At 36.4% G+C, this 23,799-nt stretch overlaps 1 protein-coding gene across 1 annotated transcript; it reads left to right on the top strand.

Annotated features, from left to right (window-relative positions):
• The first annotated feature begins 14,029 nt into the window (after positions 1 to 14,029).
• Positions 14,030 to 22,884, top strand: LOC147292125 (PHD finger family protein). Its single transcript, XM_086237798.1, has 13 exons — positions 14,030 to 14,212; positions 14,323 to 14,677; positions 15,950 to 16,127; positions 16,203 to 16,252; positions 16,921 to 17,013; positions 17,094 to 17,182; positions 18,006 to 18,084; positions 18,310 to 18,392; positions 19,126 to 19,204; positions 19,341 to 20,082; positions 20,780 to 20,860; positions 21,023 to 21,617; positions 22,298 to 22,884. The coding sequence occupies exons 1-13, from the start codon at positions 14,181 to 14,183 to the stop codon at positions 22,437 to 22,439; spliced, it is 2,598 nt and encodes an 865-aa protein (XP_086093924.1). The 5' UTR covers positions 14,030 to 14,180; the 3' UTR covers positions 22,440 to 22,884.
• The last annotated feature ends 915 nt before the right edge of the window (positions 22,885 to 23,799 follow it).

A 23,799-nucleotide genomic window follows, 5' to 3' on the forward strand; every position in this document is an offset into this window, starting at 1 on the left:
CAAATAAACCCAAAGAAAGAAAAATCATCATATGGAAATATGAAAACCTGCAGTTCCCTATACTCAAGGAAAACCAGATAGAGATTTTATAGAAGTAAACACATAGCCCTTACTTGCTTTTGTACTTACATGATAGCTAAAACACATTATATATATAGCACAACATATAAGATGGTTGGATAACAAAGCAATTTTATTGAACAAGATTAGCCAAAACCCATATGGCCATATGTGTGTGTGTAACCAAGAGCATAAAACAAAAATACATCAACCGAGCCAGTTATAGACACAGGTACAAAACAAGAAACATGGAAGTATGCAAAAACTAAACGGGGGTCATTTAGCTTAAACGTATAGAGAATTTGGTTCAAATCAAACAAACTTTAAAAACCAACTCTAAAAACCCAACAAAGATTCCAAATACATATGTATCATATCATGTTGTGGTGGTCCAACCAGACAAAGAATTTGGTCGAAAAAGAAAGAGACCAACATAGTTTAGCTAAACAGAATCCAATTCCTTGCCCTATAAACAGACCCTGTTCAATATAAGCAATAAATCAAACAGTTTATAGGTACAATAAAGAACCAACCAACATACCCATATATAAAAACTAAAATCTGTGAGTGCAGAGGAGTTAATGTATAACTTGGAGGTTAAATTAAAGCTTGAAAGAAAAAAAACAAAAAAACAAAAAAAACAAAAAAAACGAAACAGAAAGATTGACAGGAGAAAATTGTAGAAGTCACCTAGGAGAATAGAACAAGGTGATCAGGTGGATTGAGAACAGTGAGAGCCAAATGGGTTACATACAGAAATTGAAATGATGCAGTGCTTAGGACTACAACCCAAATCAACGTACAAAAGGAATTAAGGATAAACTAAAAATTCGCTAAAACCAGGAGAGTAAAGACTAAAGAGTGCTTATACAACTGAATTGATTGTAGTGGAAAAAGAAACGAGATGAAAATGATATAGCTATAAGCTGGTGGTTACAAAGTACAATACACAGTTACAGAATGTAGGGAGATTCTAATAGACCAAATATACATAATCATGGGATTTATAAATTGGTCCGCCTAGCATTTTCCATTTATAAAACATGGCACTATGGCAGATAGGCCTCACCAAAAAGCCCAAGGCCCGAAGCCCGCCCGGCCCATTAGGCCCGAAGCCCGATTTGGCCCGAAAATTGGGCCGGCCCGGCCCGGCCCGAAAGTCTCTTGGGTTGGGCTTGGGCCATCCCCTTGAAGCCCATGGGCCGCCCGAAGCCCGGCCTGTTTAGGCCCGCCCAAAGCCCAATTTGAAAATCATAACATATTTAATAGGTTTTTTGTTTGTTTACTATAATAAATTATTAATATGCTTATTAAGTTATTATATAATACTATAATGTTAGTAAATAGTAATAGTGTAAACTATGTAATACCATAAATAATAAAGTAATAAACTTTTAAAATTATATACAACATTACAAGTATAATAAAATATAAATGTATGTGTATATACAACTTTTATAATACAAGTATAATTAAAGTTATTAAACCACAATCGTCATTTCATTAATTCAACGATCTGAACCGTTCATTTTCTATTTTCATAGTCAAAGATCATCCTTACAAAAAATCGGCTAAATCGGAATTCATCTACCCATTCGATTATCATTAGAAAAACCACGATCGTTCATTAATTCGACTACCGTTACATTTAGAAAAATCATTTTTACATCTTCGATTAAGCTAATTTTTTGCAAGAATTCTCTTTGAGTAGAGAACTAAAACTTGAACGGTTCGGATCGGATCGTTGAAAACAAAATCGATATGTGAGCTTCTACATATAAATACACTTGAAGAGTATAATTCTAATAACTTTCCCGTAGAAACCTTATTGTTTCCATAATTATGAAGACCACAACGTGATTTCAACAATATGACCTGTTCATTTTCTATGTTCATAGTCAAAGATCATCCGTACAAAAAATCGGCTAAATCGAAATTCATCTACCCATTCGATGATCATTAGAAAAACCACGATCGTTCATTAATTTGACCACCATTATGTCACTTTTACATCTCCGATTGAGCTAATTTTTTGCACAAATTATCTTTGAGTGAGGAACTAAAATTTGAACGGTTTGGATCGTTGACAACACAATTGCATCGTTTGTTTATAAAAATATGTAATAAAATATATAATAATACATATGTACATTTATGTTTTATTATAGTTGTAATGTTGTATATAATTTTAAAAGTTTATTATTTATGGTATTACACTATTACTAACATAATAGTATTATATAATAACTTAATAAGCATATTAATAATTTATTGAAGTAAATAAACGAAAAAGCTATTAAATATGTTATGATTCACAAACTTGACAAATAAACTAGTCAGCTCAGTTGGTTGAGAGTTGAAGCTTGATATGTGAGGTCTCATGTTCAAATCACAATATAGCCAAAATCCTTTTTTTTTTTTTTGAAGATATATATGTGTCTAAATAGGCTTTGGGCCCATTTTGGGCCGCCCGTTCGGGCCTAGCCCGGCCCGGCCCTCCAAGCCCGCAAGCCAAAGCCCGATGGGCGGGCCTTGGGCTTGTGTATTAAAGCCCAAGCCCGGCCCGGCCCGGCCCGAAAGCCCTATTGGGCTTCTATAATTCAAGCCCGAGCCCGGCTCGAACCCAAAAAATTTGGGCCGGGCTAGCCCGGCCCGGCCCATTGCCGACCCCTAATGGCAGATGGGCTAGACCGCTAGTGCATAATTGAGATCACATTTGGGATTATGCATTTAGGGGAGAAGGGATTTAATTGATGGCTGTTATTTGCACACTTTTTTTTTTTTTTTGGCACACTTTTTTGTAAAAAAGAAAAAATCAAAAATCAAAGTAAAAGACACATCTCTCCTTCTCACACCCAAAAACCAACTCCATTTTCTCTCTTTTGCACACCCCATCAACAGACCAAAAAAAACACACACACACCCAGCCCCTTCATCTCCCTCACCCGACCACACCCACCCACGCAGCCCTCCCTCATCAGCCCTTTCCTCACCCAGCCACACCCACCCAACCCTTCGCCCCCTCACCCGACCACTGAGAGCAGTACCCGAGCCCCACCCTTCCCTTTTCTCTCTCTTTTCTTCTCTCCTCCCTCCCTCCATTTCTTTCTCTGCTTTCTCCTTTGTTCGGCACTGGTTTGTCGAAAATTTGAGTTTCCTTCGTCAACCACCCACCGAACATCCACAACCCATTCGACAAGTAGCCACCGAACATCCACGACCCATTCGACATATAGCCGCTGAACCAGCTGCGATTTTTTTGTTGGTAGTGGTGCTTCGTTGTGGTTGTAGCAGGTTGAGGCGCGATGTTACAGGTGAGCTCGGAGAAGAAAGGTGAGGCTCGACTTGCTAGCTGGAGACGATGTGCTCGGCCATTGGTGTTGCAAGCGAGATGAAGAAAGGAAGGAAGGGAGGGAGGGAAGGAGGGAGGGATGAAAGAAGAAAAGAGAGAGAGAAGGAGGTTGGGGGTGGGGTCGGGTGCTACTTGCGGTGGTCGGGTGAGGGAGGGAGGGGGCTGGGTGGGTGGGTCGGGTGAAGGAGGGGAGGTGGTCGGGGTGAGGCTGAGAATGAGGGGTGTGTTTTTTTTTTTTTTTTTTGTCTGAGAATAAGGGGTGTGTTGGGCGAGGGGTGAGTATGTCTCTTTTTTTTTTTTTTACAAAATGGTGTGCAAAAAGAAAAAGAAAAAGGTGTGCAAATAGCAGCCCTCATTTTATTTATGAAGGCTGCTATTTGAACATCTTTTTTTTTTTTGCACACTTTTTTTTTTCTTTTTTTCTCCTACACACCCTACACACTTACCTCAAATTCAAAACCTCTCAACACACACTCAATCCATTACCAAAATACCCTTATTTCATTACACACCCCATCCTTCTCTGTCAACACACACCAGCACACACACCCCTATCATCTCTCACAAGCTCTCCCTTTCTCTGTCAATGCATATGCACCACCACCTTGCAGTAGGCAGCACCACCCCACACCTTCATCTCTCTCTCCTCTTCTCTGAATGGCGCATAACCACCACCACCACCACTTTCTTCTTCTTCCCCTTACCTGAGCCAAAACAACCACCACTACCACCACCACTTTTTTTTTTTTCTTTCTCTCTCTCTCTCTCTCTCTCTCTCTCCTTTCCTTTCTCCTCTCACCCAAGCAGACAAAAAAAAAAAAGGGTTGCAAGTAGGGGTGAGTTCGGTATGGTTACCGTACAGAAACACTCATACCGAATTCCGACCGATAGGGGTCGAGATGAGGATTTTTGGTTCCGATACCCTACCATCGATAGTCAGTAACCATTCACTTCGGTATCGGTCGAAGAATGGCGGTATCAGAGCGGTATTGGGCTGCCGACTACAACACCAACAACCAAATTAAAAAAATCACAGAGAGAGGGGGAGAGATAAGACATAGAGAGGGAGAGAGGGAGGCGATGATAGTTTCATGGTGGAGTTCGTGGTGGTGGTGGCAGGTGGGAGTCTGAGAAGACACAGAGAGAGTGAGAGAGATAAGACAAAGAGAGGGAGGCGTGGTTTAAGGGTGGAGTTTGTGGTGGTGGTGGTGGACCAGTGGTGGCTAGGATGGCGCAGAGAGAGAGAGAGGGCTGTGATCGAATGGATATGGTGGGAGTGGTGGCTAGGTAATTGGATATTAAAGACTTAAAGTATGTGTGAGTGTGAGATTTTGGACTTGACTAAAAAAAAAAAAACACAAAACAAAAGGCCCAAAAAAAACATAAGTCAGAGGCCAAAAAAAAACAAAAACTAAAGGACCTAGTAAACAGATAAAAAAAAAGAAGAACCTGTTTCTGCACATCTGAAACCAGATAAGAAGAAGAAGAGAAGAAGAAGAAAAGAAGAAGAAGATAACAAGATATGGTATCGGTACAAATTGGTATACCGTCGGTATGAGTATATCAATACCGTTTTTAGCCGATACGATACGGTATTTATTCTGATACTAAAAAATATATATATCATACCGATCGGTACGGTACCGATACGGCATCGGTATTTTCGATAAATCGGCAAAAAAACCTAGCCCTAGTAGGTTTCGTTCGGTGGTTACCTGCCAAACGAAATCGATGAGTTCGGCACTGGTCTGCCAAACCACCTGCAACCCTTTTTTTTTTGTTGGCTGCTTAGGCGAGAGAGAGAGAGAGAGAGAGAGAGAGAGAGAGAGAGAGAGAGAGAGAGAGAGAGAGGAAAGAAGAAGGTGGTGACTGTTTTGGTGGTGTTATGGGGAAGAAGAAGGTGGTGGTGATGGCTGTTTTGGTGGTGGTGGTGTGGTGGTGGTGCATGCAGAGAGAGAGAAGGAAGAAGGTGGTTAGTGGTGGCTCGGGTAGGGGGAAGAAGAAGAAGGGAAAAAAAAAAGGAAAAAGGTATGAACGAGAGAAAAAAGAGAGGGAAAAAGGGGAGGGGTTGTATGGTTTTTTTTTTTTAATAAGGGTGTGCAAATAGTAGCTTTCTTATTTATTTATGAGCAAACTACATTTTAGTACCTTAACTTTACATGTTGTTTCAAGTTAGTACTCAAACTTTGGAAACTTGTAAAAAAAGTACCTCAACTTTCATGTTTTGTCAAAATAATACCTCTATTAGTTTTTCTGTTAGTGAAACCGTTATCTGCTGACGTAGCATGAGTATTTTCGTCCTTTTCCTACATGTAAAAACAATATTTAAAAAAACTTTTGAATAAAAAAAATTCTTAAAAAAATTAAAACATTTAAAATAAACATTAAAAAAAAACTTCCCCCACCCACCCACAGACCCCACCCTTCTGCAATTCCCTTTCCCCCATCCCCTTCCCCTAGCCTTGCCTTACGCAGCACCACCCCCCCAGCCCCAGCCACCTAGCTTCATTGCACCTCCACCTAGCACCATCCCCCCGACCTTTCTCCCCCCAACCTAGCCCCTCCCCGACCCACCCCTTCTCACCCAGCCTCGTCCCGCCCCGCCCCATCCCCTTACCCAAGGCCGACCCACCCCCACCCCCACCCCTCTCCCTCTCCCTCTCCCTCACCCCCAACCCACTCCCTTGTAGATTTTTTTGGGTTAATTACAATTATATACCTGAATTATACATAAATTTTCAACTTTGTACCTCAAGTTCAAAAATTTGCATTAGAGCACCTTAACTACTAAATCTCGTCAACTAAGTATCTTTGTTACTCTTTCCGTCAGAAAATTCTTTAACTACTGATGTGCCACATTGACTTGGCTTTTAAAATTAGCTAGGTGGATAGAAATTAATAAGGTTAATTAATTACAAAAATATACCTCAATTATATACCATTTTTCAACTTGGTACCTCAAGTTCAAAAAGTTGCATTAGAGTACCTCAACTACGAAATCGTGTCAACAAGCTATCTTCGTTATGTTGGAATATGCCCTAATGCAAATCGTTTTTATAAACATATTGTGTATATTTCTTACATCATGGGCAAACTTGTGTTTTATGCTTCATCCTTCATATACATACTATATCCTAATATATATGTGTATGCATAAAAGAGGTCCATGATTTCAAGTTAAAGGAATAATATCCTAATGAAGTTAGGATAGTGAGACTTATATTCTTTAGTACTTGAAGTCTAAATTGTTCATGGTTGCATGATTGATATATGGACAATATCAAATCCGGTAAAACCAGCATGATCTATCTCTGCTTAACGTCTAGGATAATCAGTCTCAGATTATCGGTGTAGAGACATTAGGAGAAGATTATGGCTGGTGCCAGTATATGGTTCACTAAACGTGACCAAAGTAACAAATACCTGTCATGGAGTATTACACACCCGTAAACAGGAAATCGTTAGTCTTGATAATACAACAGGTCCCTGAACTTGAGACACCATGGTTGTCTTGTGCGCTTGGTCACTATGCTTTGACTGTATCATAAGGCTAAGCGCGCTTCTAGAGTTTATGAAAGGTATAAATTGGGCATAGTCACTGACGTATGAGGACATATGTGTGTTTAACAAAGAATTTATCACTCCTGGTAATATGAGAGATGTTTCAAGAGGCAACAGATGTCTAGATTTATGAATTTTTTGCTAGAGTACTAGATCATGGAAACAAGCTTCCATGATCGAAGATGATCGAATGGAATCTATACATAAGTGTTGGACCTCAAGATCATGCTAGGGTTGACGAAATTCCATACCCGACCATGATTCAGGAAGATAGGATGATAGAGAAACTGTATTGTATTGTAATCAAAGATAGAATAGGTTCTTCTCTCTTTCGGTTAATCCGGGTAGTCATGACACTCTGTTAGGTGTCAATCTTGATTTTTAGAGATCTACGGGTAAAATGATAATTTTACCTGAATTAGATTATTTTGGGAACATGTCTTAATCCACTGCCGAATTCAATTGAAACTTAAAATGTCACACACCAATAGGTGTATGATGGTTTTAGAAATAGGCTTGAGAAAAATTAATTAAAGAGTTAATTAATTGGATTTTAAACTAATTAATGGAAATATAAATGATAAGACTTTTAATTAATTAAGTGGTTAATTAATTTTAGGTTAATGAGTTAATTAATTGACATTGGGCTATTGAGCTTATTAATTAATTAAGTGGTTAATTAATTAATATTGGGTTAATTGATTTATTTATTAATTAAAGGGTTAATTAATTAATAATCAAATTAAAGGTTAATTACCTAGTCAAATAGACAAACTTGGTTCATAAGACTAGGTGGTCGGCCCCCTATAGTGGAAAAATGGTTTCCACTCAAGTCTATAAATAAGGCCTTAAGTTAAGAAGTCAGACTAGTGGAAGTTCCTGTAGAATTCATTCTACGTTCTTTCTATTTCTAAAAGCCACACTCGTGAAAGAGAGCTAACACTCTTATTCTCCAGTGAGCTCAATCCCTCCTTTTCCTCCTAGTGTGGACTAATTAGAGGTCATACATCTTTGTGTGACTAGAAGAACCAAATGATGGAGAGCTTGTGAATTCACACTTTGATGGGATTCCGATTAAGTAAACAAGGTATGAATCCTCCTTGAATAAATTATGTTTTATTGCATCATATTTCAATTTGAAGTATGATCATATGAATTTTTATTTCCGCTGTGTTTATATGATCAATTTCCAACACGTTAGTCTTGTCGTTAGAAAATCCGTTAACTGCTGATGTGGCAATGACATAGCACATATGGACCCCACTACTAAGCATTGACTTAACTTTTAAAAATAGTTCATTAAACAAAAGAAATGGTTAATTACAATTATATACCTCAACTATACACCACTTTTCAACTTGGTACCTTAAGTTCAAAAAGTTGCATTAAGGTACCCCAACTACGAAACCATGTCAGTTAGGTACCTCCGTTAGTCTGGCTGTCAAAAAAGCCGTTATTTAATGACGTGACACACCACTAAAAGGCTTCATTTCAATTTAGTACCTCAACTTTATCATATTTTTCAAGTTCATATCTTAAGTTCAAAAACTTGCAAATCAATAAATGTTTTTCAGTTTTTATCTCAACTTCACCCCAGCTTTTGACCCATCAAATCTCTACCAAAATTATCAATCTTATACTCATTTTAAAGCTATGAATCTCATCTTTACAACCTTATAAAAATCATGCAAAAAGAAGTTATGAAATATGAAATAATTGGTCACAAAGTAGGCTACCCGAAACTGCCAAATTTTCCAAACAAATTGGCAATTTCGGGTAACCTAATTTGTGACTATTTATCTCCCGTTTCATAACTCATTTTTTAATTATTTCTATATGGTTATAAAGAGGGGATTCATAGCTTAAAAATGAATATAAGATTGTTGATTTTGGTGAAGATTTGCTAGGTCAAAAGTTTAGGTGAAGTTGAAATAAAAACTAGAAAACATTTATTTATTTGTAAGTTTTTTAACTTGAGGTATGAACTTGAAAAACATGGTAAAGTTGAGATACTCAATTGAAATGAAGTCTTTTAGTGGTGTGTCACGTCATCAGATAACGACATTTTTGACGACCAGATTAACAGAGGTACCTAATTGACACAATTTCGTAGTTAGAGTACCTTAATACAACTTTTTGAACTTACGGTACCAAGTTGAAAAGTGGTGTATAGTTGAGGTATATAATTATAATTTACCCCAAAAGAAATTTAAAAATGATATGAAATACAAAAAAACAATTAAATAATCAAAAGAAAAAAAAAAAAAAAACGATCATGCAACCTAAACCTTCCTCCCTCCTCAAAACCAATCATCCTCCAGGGCTCCACCCACCTCCTTCCCCCTTTCCAGCCACCTGCCGGAAACCCCTTCCCCCACATCGGCAGCCCACCTCCCAAATGCATCTCTCTTTCTGTCAATCTTTCTTTCTATCTATTACTCTATTTCTTTCTCTATTTGTCACTTTCTTTCTCTCTCTACGAGCGCAACACTGCTAGATCCAAAGGGTACCGACGGCTTCAGCAAATCGAACAAGTCATACAAAGTCCTCTCAGTCGTCTCCCCTATCTCCCTTGTCCGTCGCAAACCCTCTCTCTTTCTCACCTTTCTTCCCAAAATGCTCAAGGGTATGGTTTGGACTTTCACAAAGACTCGACCCAGAGCGTCGTCGTCGAAGGCGAGTCTCTACGAGGTCCTCCAGATAAAGCACAATGCTTCGCATATAGAGATCAAGCATGCGTGTATCGGAGCCACAGAGGCCTAGCGACTGTTCAAGCATAACAAAAAACATAAACAACGAATCAACCCCATCCATCATCCCTTCAAGATTCCAAATTCTAGAATCATCCAATTGTTTTAGGTGCGCTTGTAAATGACTTTTTTGGGTGTACTGTAAATTTGGAAGCTTGGTGATGATTGTTTTTTATTTTGACGAAGAAAAAAAAAAAAAAAAGACTGAAGAGAGAGGCACGGTGAAAAAAAAAGTAAGGAAAAAAAAAAGAGAAAAAAAAAGACGGGGGGTTTGGGGCCTTTGGGCAATTTGAAAGAAAAAAAAATGTTTGAGATTTCGTTTAATTATTTTAAACTTTAAACTCTAATATATTTTTATATAAAAAAATAATTACAAATATTTTAAAGGGCCTAAAACTTAATATCTTAAAGAATAGAGAGTATTTAGGGTTTAATGTATAAATTATAAAATATAAAGAGTATTATGGTATATAAAATATATAGAGTATTATGGTTTAGATTTTAGTGTATAATTAAATTATACAGTATAAAGAATATAATAATTTTATTTATTAATTATACTAATTTTATTTAACAGTATTTGCTCCAACGCGCATTATATTCACCTTATATCACATGAAACCTACTATATAATTTGGTTTATTCAATGTTTTTTTATCAATTTAGTAGATAATATGTTAAATAAATATATGGTAAAGTTTCATTAAAAAATTTAGTATTTTAATAGCAATTTTCGTCGTTTCAATCTAATTTTTGTTGAAATTTAAAAATCTTCGAAATTTCATTAAAATCCAAAATTTAATTTCTTGGTTATAAACAAGGTGTTAAATTTCGATTTTTAGGGGTATGAAAATTTTAACACTATATTAAAAATATTTCGAAAATTTCAGCGAAATTTTCGACTGGAGACAAGAGGCAGCGATCAGTGGGAGAAGACGGGAGAAAAAGGAGAGCCGGCCTTGTCGCCTGTCGTCGTTGGGGAGAGAGAAGAGAGGAGGAAGAGATCGGCCCGGGGAGAGGAGATTGGCGCAGAGAGAAGAGAGGGAGGAGAGAGAAGAGATTAGATGAGTTAGAGAGAGAGATAAAGAAAAGGTAACTGAAATAATGGAAATGGAGAGGGAAGATGGCCACTGGATGAAGACTTACGGGGAGAATGGCCACTGGAGGAAGACTTACAGGGAGAATGGCCACTGGATGAAGGCTTACGGGGAGAAAAGGAAGGAAATAGGAAAGGAAAAGGAAGAGGAAGGAAAGAAAGAAAGAAAGAAAGAAAAAAGAAAAAAGAAAAAAGAAAAAAGTGGGGAGTCTCCGTCTGGAGTCTTCTGGACTCTAAGACTTACGGGGAGAAAAGGTTTGAGATGGGAAAAGAAGGAAAGAAAGAAAAAAGAAAGGAAAAGAAAAAGGAAAAAAGAAAAAAAGAAAAGAAAAAAAGAAAAGAAAAAAGAAAAGAACAAAGAAAAAAGAAAAAAAAAATAAAAAGAGAGAAAAAAAAAAGATTTAGGATTGATTGGGGTTTGGGGCCTTTGAGCAATTGGAAAGAAAAAAAAATGTTTGGAGTTTCGTTTGGCCGTTTTGGGGTTTTGTTTAGTTATTTTTAAACCTAATATATTTTTATATAAAAAAATAATTAAAAATATCCTAAAAGGTCTAAATTCTAATATCCTATATTATATTCTAAACAATATAGAGTATACATTATAAAATATATGGGGTTTAGTGTATAAATTATAGAATATAAAATTAGGGTATATAGAGTTTAATATTAGGATTTAGTGTATAGATTATAAAGTATAAAGAATATACTAATTTCATTTATTCATTATACTAATTTTATTTAACAGTATTTGCCTTCAGCGCACATTATATCCATCTTATATCACATGAAACTTACTATATAATTTGGTTTCTTCAATGTTTTTTATCAATATAGTAGATAATATGTTAAATAAATATATGGTACAGTTTTATTCAAAATTTCCGTAGTTTGATAGCAATTTCCGTCGTTTCTTTATAATTTCTGTCGAAATTTAAAAATTTTTGAAATTTCCGTCGAAATTTCCATCGAAATTTCCATCGAAATTTCCTCGAAACCCGAAATTTTATTCCTTGGTTATAAATAAGGTCAAATCGTGATTTCTTTTAAATTTATTCATGAAAGCCCACGTGACACACACATGCATGAATATTTCGGTCTTATATGTGGATATGAAATATTTTATGGTGGCATAAAAAGGTCGATGCAACTCGGATGTACGTACCATCTATTTATTTCATTAATTAGTTTGATAGATTTCTTAATTTCCTTAAGTGATACTATTAATTATTGATACATGGATCATATTAATTTGACCAATGTCTATTGGTATAGATAGACTCTATTATGTGGGCGTGTACTGAGTAAGGGGTGTGAAGCGAGAAATCTAAACATAATAACCCTAATTGCTAGACCCATGTCTATTGATATAGTACTTGTCATCTAAAGGCACCCCAATTACTTTTCCTAACCTCATGTTAATTTTTTTTTTTTTTTTTCAAAAGCCCTATTTTACCTCAATTGAAAAAAAGAGAAAATCACACACAACCTAGATCATACTCACCCCCCACCCCCCACCCCCCACTATACTCTCATCCCACCCACCCACCAGCTTGCTCTACCACTCTCACTGGTCATCGTCCTCCTTCCCCCTCTTTCTCTATCTCTCTTTCTTTATCTCTCAGACCTAGAGCAAGGGGAGATCGGCAAAGTATATAATATCCCAAATAACTTTTATATCAAGATATTGCTATGGTTCAAATTACAATTTTGGATCTTATAGTTTTTGTCGTTTTTCTACTTTAGTATCCATATTTTAAACTTTTTTAATTGTATCATGTAGTTGTAAAACAGTTGTAAATCATGTCAAAAAGTCATCATTCTGTTAAATTTATCATGAAATGGCCATGTACCGCACAGCATGAATATTTCGGTCTAAATATGTGCATAGGTAATATTTTATTGTAGCATAAAAAGATCGAAGCAACTCTACACGTACACAGCATTTCGGTATTTCATTACTTAATTTAACAAATATCTTAATTTTTCCTTAATTAGTATGTTAATTAATGATATCATTCATAAAATTGAAACTACGAAAACCAACATAGAAAGTACCTAAATACATAATATTAATTTGACGCATGTGTATCAAAGATAGGAGAAATTATTGTGTAAGACCATATGACCACGTGACATAATGACGTGATGTTACTAATCCACTCAAATTATAACAAATGTATAATAATTAATTTCTAAAATCTAGGAAAAAAATCCTTAAAATCGTTCAAGTGTTATAATTTGAGTGAATTTGTAATACAATGTCATTATGCTACGTGATGTTACGGTCACATACAATAATAATTTTTCCAAAGATAGACCCCAATTCTTATTAGAGATAATTAGATTTAGGTCCTTTAGAAAAACAGTTTTTAGATGAAGATTGAAAATATTTTAAAATTTATAAGAAAATCCTTTTAATTCATAATAATTTATAAGAAAATCTTTTTAATTCATAATAAAGTCATTCCCCAATTTGAAGGGTATTTCCCTCTATTTGAAGGGTATTTTCCCCTATTTGAAGGATATTTCCCCCTATTTGAAGGGTGTAGAACGCTCAAAATTTCGGAGTTAAAACCTAACATAAAGTCGTCAAAGAAGAAAAATAAAAGGACTTAATTAAAAATTTTAAATCACTACCGGGCTTAATTTAAGAAAAACTTATAAATTAAACTGAACTCTAAGTCTCCCTTGTTATTATGAATCTAAGTCCTCCCACTTAAAAAAAAAAAAAAAAAACCTTAGTCAGACTCATAGTTCTCCTCCGCATTTACAATATCGACCTTATATCAAAATTTCGGAGTTAAAACCTAACATAAAGTCGTCAAAGAAGAAAAATAAAAGGACTTAATTAAAAATTTTAAATCACTACAGGACTTAATTTAAGAAAAACTTATAAATTAAATTGAACTCTAAGTCTTTCTTGTTATTATGAATCTAAGTCCTCCCACTTAAAAAAAAAAATAAAAAAAAAAAACCTTAGTTTGACTTCCGCATCTACAATATCGACCTTATAAAGCCCAAAGTCTTAACAATCGACGAGGTCTGATCGTCCACAGCCGAAAACACGACCAAGGCCCACAAAAGCCACAAACCCCCTCTCTCTCTCTCTTTCTTTCTCTCTCTACAAGACTACATCTCTCGACTCTCGCTCTCTTACTCAATCTTCGTCATCGTATTACCCACACAGACCCCCCCCCCCCCCCCCCCCCCCAAAACACAAACCCACCAAATCAAATTTTATTTTCCTTTTTTATTTTTATTTTATACAATTTTTTTTTTTTTTCAATGTAAAAATTTTTAGGAGGGCGATCCCTAAACAGCACACAACAATTTTTGAAATCTAAATCTTCTAAATCGCAATATGGCATTTCACGTCGCTTGCCCAATTACATGGTACCCTCTCTCTAAAACCTCTTTTCTCTATTCTCTCTCTCTCACTCCCTCTCCTTAAACTCTTCATTTTCTCTCTGACTCTCTGTTTGTGTGGTCTTCTCTCTGTGAAGTCGGCGAATCTGCTACTGCTCGCTAGGGTTTCCGCGAACCCTCGCGAGCTCGAACGCCAAGGCCTCCTTCCTCGAGGAGGTGCTCAGGGTCCAGGAGTTTCTCAACGATCCCTCGGGAATTAGGGCTCGGGATGAGGGCAAAACCGTTCAGGTCGCCGTTCCGAGAGTCGCGCCGCCGCCGCCGCCTCCTCAGCCGGTGGAGCCTGCCGTCGTTGGAGATGTGGTGGCGGTCGAGGATGAGTCGGCGGCTGCGGCCTCAGCGCAGGCCAAGCGCGCCGCGCTCCAGCGCAAGGCCGCCGCTGATATGGTCGCGGCGGAGGACTTTGCTCGCCGCTTCGAGTCCGGTGATTTGTCGGTGAGGTTCTTGAAAGTCACTCTGCTCACACATCTAAAAATATAAATTTTATATTATGAATTGGAGCTAATTTGAATTGTCGGTGAGGTTCTTGAAATTATTTGAATTTTTTGAAGTGCAAGTCTAGTGTGAATTGGAGCTAATTTTGGGTTATCTATGTATTCATTTTGTATCTGATTCAATGATTTGTCAAATTAGGATATTTGTAGTGTTAGTTGTAAAAAGAACTACAGATTGTTTAAAATATGGTGCTGAGGGAGTTATTGCTGAATGCTGATAGGTTCTTGGCTTTTGCTGCTACATAATGATTTTTAGATTCATTTTGGGTTTATTTGGGTTTGCGGCAGCAGAGAGTGAGAGGCTTTGAATATTTAATAATTGAGAGTTTCCGTGAATAATAGCTTCTATTTACTGAGCAATGTATTTGTATATATTTGCTAAGAAATGTATCTCAGTTTAGATTTTCTGACAGTAAGTTTGTTGAGCTATGAATATTTATAAGGAGGGTTTGAGTTTTTCCTCTAAATCTCTTCATCAATGTACATTGGGCCTATTATTTAAATTTGAATTGTGTAGGAATGAAGATACTGATATCATTTTGTTTTCAATAACAATATTTATATCAAATTTTTGTTCCAAATCAAAAGGTGGATTTTTAAGTTATTCTTGTGGAGGGCATAATGTTTGAAAAACAATAGTACTTAACGAAAAAAATTAAGAGGGAGAAAGCAAAAGCCTGAATAGGGGAAAATGTCCTATGAAGGGTGTCTCAAAGTGGTTGCAGCCCTTTTAGTTGGAAAGAAATAGCTTTGAAGTAGCTTCTCTATGAGAGTGCATGAAGAAGAGTTTATCAGAATCTCCATTGTGTTTACTTTCTTTGATTATAGAGACTCGTTGCTTATGAATTACTCCAATACGGAAGACCTAGTAAGGAATGAAATGGCGTATAGATCCTATTAGCTGCAAGTTTTCTTGAGACACATATTCCTGAATGTCAGATCTGTATGTGATACTTCTGCAATTCTTATGATGTGTTTTTTTTTCTTGAAATTTGATGTGTTATGATAAAGTTGAAAAAAAGTCCTGGCTTATTTCTTCATTTCTTTTTCTTTAAAGTTTGGGGGGGGGGGGGGGGGGGGGTGTTGATAGTTACAATGACAATTGATTTCATGTTGCAACATAGATCTTATGGTTCTTTAACTTTATATATATATTTATATTCTTTCTGTATTTGCCACACTGGAAAGCATCAGTTCTTTTTCCTTTTAACAGGACACCTCAAGAGGTGTTGTGGGAGAAGAGCAGGGTCAGTCCAATGTGAATGTTATGTGCCGGATATGCTTTTGTGGTGAAAATGAAGGAAGTGAGAGAGCAAGAAGGATGCTTCCATGCAAAACCTGTGGCAAGAAGTACCACAGGAACTGCGTGAAAATTTGGGCTCAACACAGAGGTGAGACTGCGAGTCTGAAATATTTTTGACAGCCTACAGATTTCACATATTAAAATTAGTGGGAGTTGTTTGCAGATTTATTTCACTGGAGTTCATGGACGTGTCCCTTGTGCCGAATTTGTGAGGTAATGAGTGACTTGCAATACTCATCCATTTTCTGTTACTTATTTTCATGCTTGAAAATCCAAATTTTGCATAACCTTAATTATTTTTTAAATGCTCTGTTTTTGTTGTTTTACAAAACTTTTTATGTTTCCATTTTGCCATGCACCTCCAGTCATGTTTTCTAGTATTTTTCTGATACGTATATATAACAAGATCATGAAGAAAATCAGAGCAATTTATTTCTTGTATTCTTAATTACGCAAAAGCAAGACCCAATTACATGAGTAGCCTATTTATATAGGCAGTCTAATAATAAAATCCCTGCTAAAATGAAATTAAAAAAATAAGCCCAATTAACACTGTTCTGCCTATGCCTAAAATCACAATGTTAGCTACCATTACCATTTTCATCGAGGCACCAAGACTTCAACAACACTGTTCATTCATCCAAAGCTAATATTCTTTACAAGAAATAGCCTTATTTATATGTACCAAAAGTAGCTTATTAAATGAACAAGAATCATTAGTAATAAAATACTCATTAAATAATTGGAGGACTTGTAGAAAACTACAGACATTGAGACTTTCTAAGACAAAAAAAATTGACTCTTAATAACACTTGACATTCAGTCTTAGAATGACTCTTTGACTTATTTAAGTAACTATTGCATCATTTTTCTTTCTCCAGGTATGCCGAAGAACAGGAGATCCAAACAAGCTTATGTTCTGCAAAAGGTGTGATGGGGCTTACCATTGTTACTGCCAGCATCCTTCACACAAGGTGGGAGTGTGCACCGCTTATTCCTGAGTTTTTATATTTTGGCTTAAAAATATGCTTATGTTTGTTAATGCATGGTGCAGAATGTTACTCCGGGTACTTATGTGTGCCCGAAACATACACAGTGTCACAGCTGTGGGTCAAAAGTCCCAGGAAATGGTTTAAGTGTAAGGTAATAATTGTTAATATTTTCCGCTGTGAATTATATTATCTTTTGTCAATGGAGATGTTAAGATGATTGTTATTCTACGCAGATGCTAAGGTGATTGTTCATTTACTTCATTGAATTTTTTTTTTTTTTTTTGGGAAGGAAACTTTATTAACACAAACTCAAAATTACATACAGTGGACAAGGAATCCACTCATATAGTACAAATCACATCAAAACCAGCACTAATACCATACTCAACATTACAAACAGCTAACTAATCTTCCAATCCCGAAAAATGGATAAAAGACTCGCACTCCTAAAAGCAACTGAAACAGATGCCCAGAAAGAGGACCAAAAACCACCGTATCCCACAATGAAAGCCATTGTGAGACCTCATTTAAGTTTCATGATGTTTTGCATTTTTGGTACTTTTAATACCTAAAAGCCATCCAATGCATGTTTTCATACCTCTATGCATGCTTTGCAATGAGTTTGGGCATGTGTAAGATGCTTGTTATGCATTTAGATTTGTTTTTCTTTATTTATCCTCCCTCCATTAATAACTTTTACCTAAACTGGTCATCCAAATTCTTGGTCAACCGAAAACCAGCAAGTGAAAACACTTTAAGGATATACTTTCTTTTACTTGTTTCTTTTTTCTTATAATATAGAAAGTTAAATTATATATGTCCATGGAAATGTTCTCTTGCCAGTCCTGCGAATCTAAATCCTTCATTAGGTTGACTCAATGTGTGGTCCAAATTCATGTTTGGAAAGAGAACATTACCCTATACATATCTATGACCTTATGAGTTAACTCACCGTTTACTTGTTACATTGACAGGTGGTTTCTGGGATACACTTGCTGTGATGCATGTGGAAGATTATTTGTAAAGGGGAATTATTGCCCTGTTTGCTTGAAGGTATTAATTATTTTGCAAGGACTGGTTTTTCTGAGATGCTTTTGTTTATTGACTTGCATATTTTTGTTACATATGATATATCAGCTCTATCTGTCTGTCTGTCTCTTTCTCTCTCTCTGAAATGATAATCCCTATGTACACATCAGTCCTCAGACACAGGCACACAAAGAAAGGAGGGAGGTTGGGGAAGAAAAAACTCTTGACCATATCTGTTCAATTTTGTAGGTTTATAGAGATTCAGAATCAACACCGATGGTTTGCTGTGATATTTGCCAGCGCTGGGTGCATTGCCATTGTGATGGAATCAGGTTCATTATTTTATAGACCCAGAATAATTTTGCTGCATTATCCTGCCTTTAATTTTGCGGTTTCCAAAGGAATTTTTTTAATCAAAAGGGCGGGTTTTATTATCTAATTATGGCTGGCAATATGATTGTTTGTGTGATAGAACATTTCTCTACTAATAAATAGAACTTGTTATTTAGCCAAGAGTGATGGAACATATACTGTGGTCCTTTTTTATCTTATAAATTAAATGTGTTTCAGTAGCGTTTAGGGTCTGGCTAGCAGGTCCATTCATCCAATAATCCTCCATCCAAGTATAGTGAATCCTCCTTTCCTCTTAAGCCTCCCTGTATAATGCAACACTACTTTTACATATGATTGAGGCGAATTCATTATCCACAGCTAATACTTCGCTTTATTTAGTAAAATTACGTTTCTTCTAAAATAAATAATTCAACACTATTTTTTACTTTAAAATCAGTAGTGCTAGATATACCACATTTTTATACCATAATTTCATACCACCTTATGTGGCAACTTACATGGCATTCATACATTGGATACTAAAAAATAAAAATAAAAACCCAAAAAGAAAAAGAAAAACTTTGTCCAATAAAGTAATGACACGTGAGATGGTATAAGAATGTGGTATAAGAAATGTGGTAAGAATAGCATTATTCTTTTAAAATAGATGAATTATTTTCTCATTTCAATCTGAGATTGCTTATTTCCAAAAGGACGAATTTATTTTTTCAGTGATGAGAAATATCGACAGTTTCAATTAGATGGAAATCTCCAGTACAAATGTGCCACATGTCGTGGAGAGTGCTATCAGGTTTGCTAAATTAATATGTGGTTTACACCCTCCTTCTGCTCTAAAGATTTTTTAATCAATATTTTGTTGTGTTTTAGAAAAAAATTGATCTTCATATTTGGTTTGATCATTTCTTAATTTTGAATTTATTTTCCAGGTCAAGAATCATGAGGATGCTGTGAAAGAGCTTTGGAGGAGAAAAGACAAAGCTGATCGAGATCTAATTTCTAGCTTGAGGGCTGCCGCTGGGTTGCCTACTCAAGAAGAAATATTTTCTATTTCACCCTATTCTGATGATGAAGAAAATGGCCCTCAATTATTAAAGAATGAATTTGGGCGTCCCTTAAAATTATCTCTCAAAGGTTTAGTTGATAAGTCACCAAAAAAGACGAAGGACAGTGGAAAAAAATCTTTTAATAAAATGTCTTCTAAGAAGAAGGAATACCAGGAATTCTCAATCAGTAAAACTGAAGCAAATCAGAGTTTTGGAGGACATGATGATCCCCAGTCTTTTGGTTCCAGCTTGGGCTATGACAAGAATGATGAGATGCAGTCCTACAAAATTGCAGAACTAGATGCATATTCTTCTCCTGTTGCTGGAAGTCTGAGTCACACTGAAGAGATTTGCTCTGTCAACGAGCCAGGGGTCTTGAAGCACAAGTTTGTTGATGAGGTGATGGTAAGTGATGATGATAGGACTTCCAAAGCTGTTCGTATCAAGGGTAAGTCTCATGGTCCGGATAGCGGAGAGGATACTGGGAAGCATGCTGGCAAGTCAAAGCTTGTGAAAGGGAAAAAGTTAGTGATAAATTTTGGTGCGAGAAAGATAAATATAACTAAATCTCCAAGGTCTGATGCTTCAACCTGTCAAAGAGAACAAGATTTGGTGGCCTCCAACGGTATGTCATCCATATGGCGTTCTACTTGGCTATACTGTTTTTACTTTTAGCATTGTCATCAGAAAAGAGTTAAAAAACTACAAACTTAATTTGTTTTTGCCTGAGTTTGAGAGGAATACCAATGAATGACCCCCAAATTTATCTCTAAAATGATAAAATCTTCCCGATGCTGTACTTGTCATATCTTTCATTCAGTGTTTAAAAGGTAGGGTGGGTCATCATTTTGGGTTTTTTTGAACCCAGACACTGATTAGGGGTTGGAAGGTATGTATTTCCACCCTGTTCCCGACATCCCGGAAATTTGTCAGTGAGATGTTGGAAATTTGAGGTGGAAAGCCTCATTTCCCTGATAGACTTCTGAAAACCCACCGAAATTTTGGTGTTGACATTGACTGTCTGTCATTCTTTTAGGTATTTTCTTAAATTTATAGCTGTTGGAACAGAGTCCCAACGACATTGTACTCCAGCAATAATATTCTCTCTTCTCAACTGCAATATTTTTTTGGAATAGAGATAGTATCACTTGATCTTGAGGGCCAAAAATCAATGATAGAATGAGTTGCTTAATGTGCAAATGTGTTATTTAACTTTGACATTGTTTTTGTAGAGACCAATATTATCCAGTTTCAGTAAAGGGAAAAATCAGATACTACTTTAGCTTTCTCTCTTTATGACTTGTGTTTCTATTCATGGGCAGGCGGTGAAGATGCAAGCCAGTTTAGAACAACTGTTATGGTGGATAGACATGATGGTTCTCCTAATTTTGGTGATGCTAAAGGTATTAGGATTGCAATTCATTTATGTACTGGAAAAATTTTGTCCCTCTCTTTTTCATTGATTAATATTTTGGTTGAATTTGATATATCTGTATTATGTAATTGTGATCTTCATTGTGGTCTGCAATTTGCATTTAAAATTGATCATTCTGGCCATTTGAAAGGTTCAAAGGTAGCAGCAAGAGAAGGAAATTTTATAAAGTTGGGAAAAGTTAGGTCAGGAGCTTCTGATCATAACCCCAAATTTGTGAGAGGGGATAGGGCTGATGGAAATGAAGCCATTTCTCTTGAGCAGATACATGTTTCATCTGGAAAAAGCACTGAAGGAGGCATGACAACACTTGAGCCTGTCAGTCAAGTCCCCACTTTGAGAACGGACAGGGTATATTCACGGAAACAATCAGGAAGCAGGTCTGATGTATATACTGGGAGCAATGTTGATCATGGTCAGACACCTACTTTACAGTCTTCATCAAAAGATCCTAAACCTTTGTTGAAGTTTAAGCTTAAGAAACCTAATCCCGAAAACCAGAATTCTTCTAGTCATGAGGAAGAAAAGAGTTCTGTGAAAGGCCAACGATCAAAAAGAAAGAGACCATCACCGTTTATGGATAAAACATCATTTAGTGAAAATGATGATAGGACACAATTGGTTCAAGATAATCTAATGGATGTAGATGCTAATTGGATATTGAAAAAGTTGGGTAAAGATGCAATCGGAAAGCGAGTTGAAGTTCAGCAGCTATCTGACAATTCATGGTGAGTTTTGCATCGCTCAGTATCCCTACATCGATATATTCTCTGCCAAGTGTTATTTATTCAATTTCTCTTTCGATGGTGCATATGCAGTTCTATCCTTGAAAGAGTATTTGATCAATCACAATTTAGAAGGATAATGTCTAGTCATGTTTTGTCATTTCCCTGACTCACCTTGTAATTTCAAGAAACCAGACTCAAAATAAGAATTGAAACATCAATGCCTGCATATTGGGTTACAATCTATACAAATATACAAAATGATGCCTTGAGTAGTGGTGTCAACAGTAACTCATCACTATGTAATGTAGCATCCACATGGCTTTGAATTGTCCATAACCGCCTATAGATATGTATATATTTCTTTTTAATTTTTTTTAAGGAAAGTAGGGGAGTGATTGTACATGCGAGCTTGTGTAAGAGAGCTAGTTTCTACAAATAAAAAAAGTTGAAGTCTTTACCAAATAATAATTAAAACAAAAACGGTAGAGAAGGTTGAATGGTTCATATTGTAAATGTCATGGGAAGAGAATATGATGAATGTCTTTCATGCATCATTTTTTTTTTCTGTCAAATGTCCCTTTTCCATGAAAATGTGTTTGACAATGCTAACTTATTTTGATGGGAGAATTTTAGGTGCATTCAATATGTGTTGATTTCTTGCTTTCCCCCCTTTTATCCAGGCATAAGGGAGTGGTTACCGATGTTATTGAAGGCACATCAACATTATCTGTTACTGTAGATGATGGCAGAGTAAAATCTCTGGAACTTGGGAAGCAAGGGGTTCGATTTGTATCCCAAAAGCAGAAGAGGTCAAGAACATGAAGGCAGTACAATCTCTTCATTCATCTGGAGACTTTCCTCCACATTAAGTTGGATATGTAGTTCTCCATTTTCAAAGGCCTGAAGATTCATGTTGTTTTAAGGCCTGAAGGTTCATGTTGTAGCATATCTTTCTGGTTCCTTGTGTTTTTGCTCATTCTTCAGTCTTCACAGACGAGTTGTTAGTGGGGCTCTTCAGTTTTCCTTGAAGAATTTACTCTGTCCAACTCGGGTTTACTTACAAGGCAGGCTTTTCTCTCGACAACTACCTCATTCTCTGCCAGTATATGAATAGGTCTCTGACGAATAGGCCTATGAGACTTGATATTTCTGAATTTGCTGTAACAGAATTGGAACGACCAGCCCGAAATCATTGGGGTGCTGTTTTCATGTCAGGCTGCATTACCCATATTTATAAATTAGTTGAATTGATTTTGATTTTGTTCAAGTCGCTGAAGTTATCTTACTCTAACCTAAGGTTTGAAAAAGAAAATATAACTTTTGACTTTTGGGTCTTGCACACAGATGAGTCCTGAAAGTGCCACTTCCGAAACCAAAAACCGTGAATGCAGAGCTTATGAACGGTGGTGCCTCTTGCATCATGCTAGTCTCATAGGCGCTATTGGCACTCCCAAAGTACCATTTCGTACTCTGTCTTTTTTTCTTCTTTTATAATTTCCTTTTACCATCTCAATTGCCAAAACTCTTTCTGAAAGACGGACGGTTTACTCATGTTGTTGAATGAGATTCGTAGCTATGTTTCTGAGTCTGTTTCCTCCACCCCCAGGAGCATTGCCAGGGAATTGGAACAATCCAAGGAGGTAGTTATTTAACACTGCCAACCAGAAAAAGGGTTCATATATTAAATATGCCTTAAGGTTGGAACCGATTCTTTTTTACCTAAAGTTTAGTTTCCTAGAACCCAGTAGGGTTGCATACTTGTTTCCAAGAAAGTCCGGCTCCTTTCATATTGGTGCTCTAGCCGTTTTCAAAGGAAAGAACCAAGTTTCTTGTGTTTTTCTCTATAAGAGGAAGACAACTTCAAAGGATGGTTTACTAGAAATGTAGGGAACTCCTAGGTACCTTGTCGGTAGTTTCTCTCTAACTCATAGGTATTGGCAAAGAATACCTTACTTTGATCTGAGTTTGCTTTCTGCAATCTTGGTGAATAGAGCAAGAACTGTTTTAATTTTCCTGACAGAAGTTACATCAGCAGCAACACCAAGTCATTAGCAAAACACAGATGGGAGGGTTTCACTTTCACATCTCATGTGAAATTTAAAGTTATTGCAGTTGTTTGATTCCTCACTTTGTAAAAGCCTGCAAAGAGGTAAGGTGATGAAGGGTCACCTTGCCATAAATA

Source organism: Dryas octopetala, chromosome 3 (assembly GCF_963921425.1).
Source record: "Dryas octopetala chromosome 3, drDryOcto1.1, whole genome shotgun sequence".
Classification (NCBI taxonomy): domain Eukaryota; kingdom Viridiplantae; phylum Streptophyta; class Magnoliopsida; order Rosales; family Rosaceae; genus Dryas; species Dryas octopetala.